Here is a 9,293-nt window from a genome sequence, read left to right as displayed (position 1 = left end):
ATTTAAACCAAAGTAAAGATGAAGACACCAAGAGAAAAATGCACAGGCTACCCTGCTCCTCCCACCACCCTCATGACAAAAGGCCCATAAACTGTTTTTTTTTCTGTTTCCTTTGTTTTCTATATTTTGCCCCAAAGGCTAGGTTTCTTTCTCCTTTTCTTTCTTCTCCTTTTTTTAATCTTCTAAATGAGATCATAGACAATCTGCTTTTAGTTCTACTGGTGGTTATTTTTATGACGTTTAGCACCATGCTTAAGCCTATATTTCAATTTTTAAACTTCAAAAAAGTGAAATGTTATCTTTGATTCATCCTCTGAGAGAAAAAAAAATGTCGCATTTACTCTTACCATTTGATTTTTTTTGTTTTCCAATTTTTTCCCTATCTATTTTAGATAAATTATGATCGTTTTTATATTGCATAGCTTTTCTTCCAAGAACTGTACCTGACAGAGTTTCACTTAAAAAGGCCCAGACTCAGTTTCACAAGTGAATGAATTATTTCAACTTTAAAGGAGCAAACAATTCCTATGCTATTTAAATTATTCCAGAGCAAAAGGAAGAAAGAAAACTGTCCTAATTTTTTAAAATTATTTTTTCTATTTTTTAGATAATGTGTAGATAAAATTTTCTATGTGAAAATTCAACAATATAACATAAGCAAAATGTAGTGAATACATACAATGGAATATCATTCGGCTTTAAAAAGGAAAGAAATTCTGACACATGCTACCACATGGATGAACCTTGAAGACATTATGCTATATGAAATGTCAGTCACAAAAGGACAAATCTTGTATGATACCACTTATATGAGGTGCCCAGAGTAGTCAAATTGAGAGACAGAAAGTAGAATGGTGGTTGCTGGGGACTGGCGGAAGGGAGCATTGGGTTATTGTTTAATGGATGTGGAGTTTCAGTTTGGGAGGATAAGAAAATTCTGGAGATGGGCGGTACTGATGGTTGCACAGCAATGTGAATAAACATAATACCACTGAAACCGTAAGAAAAGATTAATAGAGAGATTAATAGAGAGATCGCATTACAGTTGTAAACTTCAGCATATGCAAAAAATCAAACAACTGAAAGGCCAATACTGTATGGGAAAAACTAATTTTTAAAATATCTAAATGACAAGTGGAAAGACGTATTAAACATCCATAAGATAAAGACAAACTTAACCATAGAAAATTAAGGAAAGTTCAGGAACAGGCAATAAATGAAGAATTATTTGTTTCTGCTTGAATGAAATAGACATGTCTAATAAACAGAAGAATATTCCACTTTGCTAGTAATCTACAAAGGGTCAACTAATACAACACTTTTCATCTAACAAATTAATAAAGATGGTAATTTTCAGTGTTGGCAAGTATATGGGAAAATAACACTCTCAGACCCTGAAAGTGTAAACTGGGAAATCTTTCTGGAGGGCAATATATCAGTATGCATTAAAAGCTTCTCCTTTTGACCTACATCACTTCTAGAAATTTTAGCTAAAGGAAATAATCAGAAATACAAAGATTAAACTACAAGGATATTATAGTGGCGTATTTATAGTAGTGAGAAATTAGAAGCAACCTAAATGTCAAATAATAGCATAGGATAAATATATTATGGCACATTCACAGGCTAGAATGCAGGCATTAAAATAACTGTATTGAAGACTGTTAAGGACACAAGGAAATGCTTATCATGGATTAAGTTAAAAAATAGCTTGAGTTGAATATCAGTTTTGTTTTTTAAAACATGTGCTTGTGTAGAAAAGTTTGGGGAGGAAGATAGTGACTGGCCTGAGAAATCCCTGCTTGGAGGCCACCCTGTCCCAGGAGGGTACTTTGGGTGAGCGCCGGTGGCTTCTGCTTTCACACTGCAGCCCACGAAGCTGTGGCAGTAAGAGCTTGGACAGATAGCCCTAGAAGAGGTTATGCTTCCACCACAGAACCTGTAGGAAGAGGCCAAGTGGATCCAAAAATCACTATAGATACAATAAAGGGAAGGTTGCTGCCACAGCTGATAATGCTATGATTTTGAACTCCTAGATAATGAAACTAACAGTAGCTAAAATTTATTGGGCAATTTATACATATTTTTTCATTTAATGCACCTAACATCTCAAGAGATACCTCTAAGACAGGTATTAATTGTCCATGTTATTGATGAGGAAGCTGAGGCCCAAAGATTAGGTGACAAACTAGAAAGTGGGTGGACGAGCTGGCTTCAAACCCAGATAGATGTACCTTATTTTTGGCTGCTATGGCAAAAGAGGAAAGGACATAATAATGAGTAAGTGAAAAACAGTAAGTGAATGAAAGTTGCTTCTGGAATTGGATCCTTTTGGAAAAAGTGCCTCATAGCTTTTCACATGAAATTGCCCAGAATAGTCACTGTCCCCTGTAACTGTGGTCACTGGTACAAAATGGAACAGACGCAAACCCCTCAGGTCCGGCCAGATCCCACAGTGAAGGCCCCTCTTGGGTCAGAATTGGCCTGGGTTAACTCTTCCCTCTCCCTGCAGCTGAAAGCAGGCCAAGTAGAGGCAGCTGGGACAGGACCAGTGAGGTCTCAAGGATTCTCAAGACTAGAACAGTTATTTCTCTTGTATTCAAGGACAACCCTGTAAAATGGGACTCTGCTGTCTGTTTTGAGCTTCTGCCAAAGAATTTCTTGGGTAGCACTAGCCAGTCCCTCTACTCCCAGCAAGTCCCATTTTATCCAGGCAGTGCCCTTTTCTCCAGCCAGGGCCCACAGCCCCTTTCTTGGTCAGTGCACCCCTCTCCTACAACTGCCCTATCGCCATCCAGCATCCCCCCCTTTATGTGCAGATGCCGCCCCCCAATCCTATCCCTAGCCAGACCCCTTCCTGAGCCAGGTTCTAATCCCTAGCCCTCACCCTTCAACAGCCAGTAATACCTTTTTCAGCCTTTACCAGTTTATACCCTATACCAGCCAGGTCCTTGGTCCTTGTCACCAGCCTATTTCTATTCCTTACCCATATCCACTTCCCTAACCTTGTTCCTCAAGCTATACTGGCTAAGAACCAGGCCCCCTTTTCCCTTAACTTGCCTGTACTGCAGATCCCAGCCACGCCCTCTCTCAGCCAGGCCCCCTCACTTAGGCAGGCTCTCTTCATCTATTTACGTCTTCCTTCCCAGCTGAGCTCCTTTCCCCAGCCAAGGTCAACTCCCCAGGCCGGTTCCCTTCCCTTCCCTGGCTAGGCAGGCTTCCCCTATAACCACCAGCTGAGCCACATTCCCAGCCAGTATCCTTAGCCTGTGCTCTCTCCTCACCTTGGCCCGTTCCTCTTTCCCTTGCCATGTCCCACTCGTCCTCCTAGGCGGATCCTTTCCCCAATTTTCACTCTTCGTCCCAGCGGGGCACACTTCTATGGACTATGCTTCCCTTTTTGGCCTATTCTCCTTTCCCCATTCAGTGTTCTCATCTCCAGTAAAAAGTCTCTTCTCGTACCCAAATACCTGGTTTCCTGAGGGACCTCCTCTTTTCAGCCAGCTGGCTATTTGAAACTTGCCCAATACACACATTTACACAGGAATTCCCTATTTGTATTTTGGGAACACCCCGTCCCCTCCAAAAGTAAACCAGTGACATTTCTTTCCCTCCTGAGGTGTAGCCTTGGACTACAGAGTTCATTAGTGGGAGTTCTTTTTCATGCATAGCGATTAGAACATCCTTAAATGAAATCATTTCATGACATTTTTTTCAGAGCGAAGCATCAACTCAGGACAGCCTCAAGATCAAAGTCTTTCCTAAATGTTCCCCGGGGAAACACTCTAGTCCAGGCCACCACCAAAATGGTAGGCCCTTTCCTCCTCCCAAAAGCCTCATCTGTCCCCTCCCAACTCCTGCTCTATAACCCCCCAAGATTTCTTTGTCAAAGTAGATCCTGTGATACAAACTCTATATGAACTAAGTCAACCACACAAAAATAGAAACCCAGGTATTTTGTAAACTGCTTTTATTTTGTAAATGAATCGCATTTAAAAAAATTGAAACATGTATTTTATTTTAGAACATTCGAAGTGTGCAAGGAATTTTTTTAAATGAATTTAAGTAACTTCAGTGAAATACAGGATATGACGATTAAAACAAATTTAAATTTACTGTAAATCATTTCAGTTTTGCTATTCTTTTGGCAAATTCAAAACATCGACAAGCCTGAAATATCAACAGAAGTATACTGCTCACTTTTTTTTTCTCATGTCTATTATAGATATAACAAAATGGGCCAGTTACTTTAATAGTTTTAAGTCTTTTAAAAGTATTTTACTATCTCTAAGAATTAAGGAAAATTACTAAGTTAACATTTTCACACTTCATACAAATCGTAGATATAACGAAGTGGATCAACTACTTGAATAAAGTCCTACCCTTTTTTGTCTATGAAAATAAAGGAAACTTACTAGTTCAGATCTCACCCCTTAAAGCAAATTAGGCTTCCTATCAGTTTCTCTTTGCTCCATACCAGCTATAGTTATAAGGAAATAAATCAAGAACTTGAATAAAGTCATACTCCTATCTTTAATAAAGAAAATTAGTTGAGATCTTTTGTATCTTAAAATAAGCCTTACCTATCCTATCAGTGTATATTTATATATAAACTTATACTTAGCACTTATATCTAGCTTCTAAATTTAACAAACACTATTATTTAGGATTTAGCAAACATCTAAATAGGTAAAATAAATTGAAAGCACGCATATTTTTATGGGAAACCAGAGCCAAATACTGGAGGAGCTCTTGTTCATAACTGGATACGTCTCCTGGTTAGGCTAGCCTAAGTCAGAAGCAATCCCGAACAGCACACGATACTTTACTTTTCAAAAAACTAAGCAAAAGGTATTCCCAAAGCATTTTGAGCATGTAAAGGCCAACTTTAGCTAAGTAATCCAATACATTTAGGGGACAATCTGAAGATTCTGAGCTAAGCTGATGGCTCCCGAGTTACCACAGCAAAACGAGCTTCTATCTGGATCCCCGGATTATTTGTAACATGACCAATTCTCATGGGCGAGGGAGGCAGCGCCCCTGAAGGGCAAAAGGTGGCTGGAACTGATCAAGGTGGCCCACGGAAGGCGGGTCGGCGCGGGGCAGCGCACCTGGCCATGCGAGGGAAGCCGTGGACTGGGGGGGGGCGAGGTTGGCTGGGGGGGGGGGGGCGGGCGGGGCGGGGCTGCGCCGGGGGCACCACGAGGGCAGGAAAACCCGAGAAAACCACAAGAAAAGGCAGGGCCTACTGGGGAGATGCGGCGGCGGCTTCGGCGGCGACGGCAACAGCAGTGGCGACAGGAACGGCAGCGGCAACGGCAGCGGTGAGCGCAATGGCAACGGCAGCGACAGCGACAATGGCAGCGGCAACGGCAGCAGCGGCGGCGGCGGGACGGCGGCCGCGGCGGCCTAGAAGAGCCGCGGGGCGGCGCCCCCGACGGCTCCGGCTTCGAGCGGCTTGACCGAGTTGTAGTGCTCTCCAAGATGGCAGGCGAAGTGCATGTAGACCAGGACGACCGGCTTCTTGGTGTACTCCTCCCCGATGACGAAGACGGGCGCGTCGGCCTGGATCACCTCGATGGGCGTCTGCAGCACGTGCGACAGGGCCCGCAGCTCGATCTGGCCCCCCCACGTCGCGTTGCCCACGATGTCGTCGCAGTAGCGCAGGAAGTCGTCGCGCGAGTAGGCATCGCCGGTCTCGGGGTCGCTGAAGAAGGGCAGGAAGTCGTCGATGTGCTTCCGCATGTAGTCGGCCGTGCGGCCCCGCAGGCTCTCCACGGTCACGGAGAACGCCAGCTGGTCTTGGATGGCCCGGTACATGCAGTGGCCGTCGGCCGGCATGTCCTTCAGCTCCAGATTCCTGGCTGCCAAGATGGTGGCCAGCCGCTCTTCCTCGTCGCGCCGGTAGCTGGCCAGATGCTCCATCTGAGCCTCGGCGATCCTCTCCTGGCGCTCCCTCTCGAGCGCCACCCGTCTCTCGCGCCGTTTCTGGGCCTTCAGCACGCGAGGAGGCTGGTTCTCCAGATCCATCTTGGCCAGATCCTCAGTGACAGAGCTGAGGCCGCTGTTATCAGGAAACAGCTCCTGGAACTTCTCCAGCTCTTGCTGGTGCTTCTGATCTAATTCGGCCTCGAGGCGAGCCACTTCAAGGAGCAACTGCTTTCTCTTCCTCTTCTCGCTCTTCGGGACTTCGCTCTTCATGACGACGATGCGGGCCTGCAGCTCTTTCTTTTCGCGTTGGTGGCGTCGTAGTATCCGCTGATACTCGTCCTGCGACCTTTCCATGGCGTTGAACGGCAGGTGAGTAACGAAGTGCGATGGCGGGCTGAAGTGCCTGTCACAGAGCAGACCAAGAGCTCAGGTCTCCACTCTGCCCTGGCGGCGACAGCTCTGGTTACCTCAGCTGCCGGAGCCCTTTCCTACTCATCCCCCTCTCTGCTATTGGCTACCGTTTCTCCATGGCCACGCCCATCAATGTGCCTGGCACTAGGATTGGCTGTTGGAAGACCCTAAACACGCCCCCAGTAGACCCCGTACCAACGGACGCTCCGATCTCTGCGGGGCTCAAAATTCGACTGGTAAACTTCCGCCTTTACATGTTATGTACAGTGATTGGACTTGCATACTTTTTCTTGTCCTCTCACTCCCTACACGATGCAGACTGGTCTCACCTGACAGTCAGATGACAAATACACCTTGAGCTGAATGTGCTCTGACACTGGCCCTCCCATTACTCCTAATGTTGAGGAGGAAATGTGGCTTTTTCCAGTTTTCCGGGTCCCTTATCTTGCGAACCTTTAATTTTGTGTAGCAGAACAGAGACATTCCCTTGCATTTAGGTCCTTTCAGTTTAGGTCTCAAATCCACCCTGTATCATTTCAAAGTAAAAAGACGACAGCCATGCTCCTTACAGCCATTCACAGCAAGTACGTAGACCTCGGCTTGTGGCAACAAAATGTGCCTTCTCTAAACTCCTTTTCTCCTGGGTTCCCAGCTTCCAAAATGTGCTTGCTGGGATGCCCAGGAAACACAACAGCTGGCATTCATCAAGGCACTTTTTTTTTCTGATTATTTTGAATCTCTAAATTTCTTAAACTAAATTAAAATCTAAAAAGCCCTAAGCTCTTTCAAATATGCTTTTGTCCTGTCCCATCCTACTCATCCGGATCTTGAATTTTCAAATACAAAGGACCTTGAGACAACCCTCCCCATTACAAATGAGGAAAGTGGACATTTTGTTCAACTTGTAGATATCAAAATTTCATCACTTTTTATTGCTGAGTAGTATTCTATGATATGTATGTACTGTAGTTTGTTTAACCATTCACCTGTTGAAGGACAGCTGGATCATTTCCAGTTTGGAATTATTATGAATAAAACTGCTATGAACACCAGTATACAGGTTTTTGTGTAAACCTAAGTCTTCATTTCTCTGGGGAAAAATGCCCACAAGTGCAATTGCTGGGTCATATTATAAGTGTATGTTTATTTTTAAAAAACTATTTTCCAGCATGGCTGTGCTGTTGTAAATCCCACCAGCAGTGTATGAGGGATCAGTTTCTCTGCATCCTCACCAACATTTGGTGCGGTCATAATTTTTTTTTTAAATTTCTGCCATTCTTATACATGTATAGTGTCATCTCACTGTGGTTTTAATTTGTATTTCCCTATTGGCTAATCATGTTCATCTTTTCATGTGCTCATTTGCCATTTGAGCCATTTCCTCTTGGGTAAAATATTTATGTCTTTCACCTATTTTATAATTGGACTTGGACTGTTTTTTTTAACTGTCATTTTGAGAGTTTTTAAAATATATTCTAGATACTAGTTCTTTGTGGGATATGTGGTTTGCAAATACTTTCTCTCACCCTGTAACTTGTTGTTTCATTTCTTTACCTGGTGTTTCTCAGAGCAAAAGTTTTAAATTTTGACGAAGTCCAATTTACCCATTTTCCATTCTATGATTGTGTTTTTGGTGTCAAAACGTTGACTTTAGATCCCAAAGATTTTTGTCCCTTTTCCCCTAAAACTATATAGTTATAGGGTTTAAATTTAAATCTGTGATCTATTTTATGTTTATTTTTGTATACGGTTTGAGGCTTAGGTTGAGGTTCAGTCTTTAACCTATGATTGTCCAATTACTCCAGCATCATTTATTGGAAAAGTTATGCTTCCTCCATTGAATTGGTTTTGCATCTTTGTCAAAAATCAGTTGGGCATATTTGTGTGGTGCAATTTCTGGGTTCTCTATTCTTTTCCGTTGATTTATGTGTCTATTACTCCACCAGCACCGTACAGTCTTGATTACAGCAGCTATGTGATTTGTCTTAAAATTAGGTAGACCCTTTTCTTCGATTTTATTTTTTTTCAAAATTGTTTTAGCTATTTTAATTCTTTTGCCTTTCCATATACGTTTTAGAAAAATCCTGTCTATATTTACAAAAATATCTTGCTAAGATTTTCATAGAAATTGTGTTAAAGCAGTATATCAATTTGGGGAGAATTGACACCTGACTATGTATTGTCATTTATTTAGATTTTCCTTGGTTTATTTCATGAATGTTTTATAATTTTCAGAACAGAAGTCTGGCACATTTTTTTTGTTAGAATTATATTTGAGCATTTCATTTTTTTTGAGTGATTGTAAATGATAATATATTAATTTCGGTGTTCACCTGTTCATTCTAATATATAGAAGTACAGTCGACTTTTGTATATTTGTCATGCATTCAATGACTTTGCTCAGTGGACTTACTATTTCTAGGAGGATTTTTTTTTGGCAGATTCCTTGGAATTTTCTATATAGAGAATTATGCTATCTGTGACTAGGGACAGTTTAATTTTATCTTTTCTGATCTGTATCCTTTTATTTCCTTCTCTTGCCTCATTGCATTGATTATACCTTTCAGCATTATGTTGAATAAGAGTGGAGGACTGGAAGCCTTGCTTTGTTCTGGATCTTGAGAGAAAGCATTTCATCTTTTATCATTAAATATCATATTGGTTATAAGATTTTGTAGATGCTCTTTATCAAGTTGAGGAAGTTTCCCTCCGTTTCTATTTTTCTGAGAGATTTTAACATGAATGGGTAGTGAATTTTGTCATTTTTTTCCTGCATTGATTGAAATGTTTGTGTGATTTTTCTTCTTTAGCTTGTTGATATGGTAGATTACATCGATTAATTATCAAGCAGTGAATGAGTGTTGTATTCCCAGAATAAACCTCACTTGGTCATGGTTTATCGTTCTTTCGTATATTGATGAATTCTATTTGTTGATTGTTTGTTAAGGATT

General features: G+C 42.0%; 1 protein-coding gene across 1 annotated transcript; it reads right to left on the bottom strand.

Moving 5' to 3' along the window:
• Nucleotides 1-5,409: 5,409 nt before the first annotated feature.
• On the bottom strand, nucleotides 5,410-6,369 carry OTUD6A (OTU deubiquitinase 6A). Its single transcript, XM_016132611.2, has one exon. The coding sequence runs from the start codon at nucleotides 6,283-6,285 to the stop codon at nucleotides 5,410-5,412; it is 876 nt and encodes a 291-aa protein (XP_015988097.2). The 5' UTR covers nucleotides 6,286-6,369.
• Between the last annotated feature and the right edge of the window lie 2,924 nt (nucleotides 6,370-9,293).

The sequence above is a fragment of the Rousettus aegyptiacus genome, unplaced genomic scaffold (genome assembly GCF_014176215.1).
Source record: "Rousettus aegyptiacus isolate mRouAeg1 unplaced genomic scaffold, mRouAeg1.p scaffold_m13_p_9, whole genome shotgun sequence".
In the NCBI taxonomy this organism is placed as follows: domain Eukaryota; kingdom Metazoa; phylum Chordata; class Mammalia; order Chiroptera; family Pteropodidae; genus Rousettus; species Rousettus aegyptiacus.
Note: the sequence above shows the minus strand (reverse complement) of the source record. Positions and strands in the feature narration are given on the sequence as shown.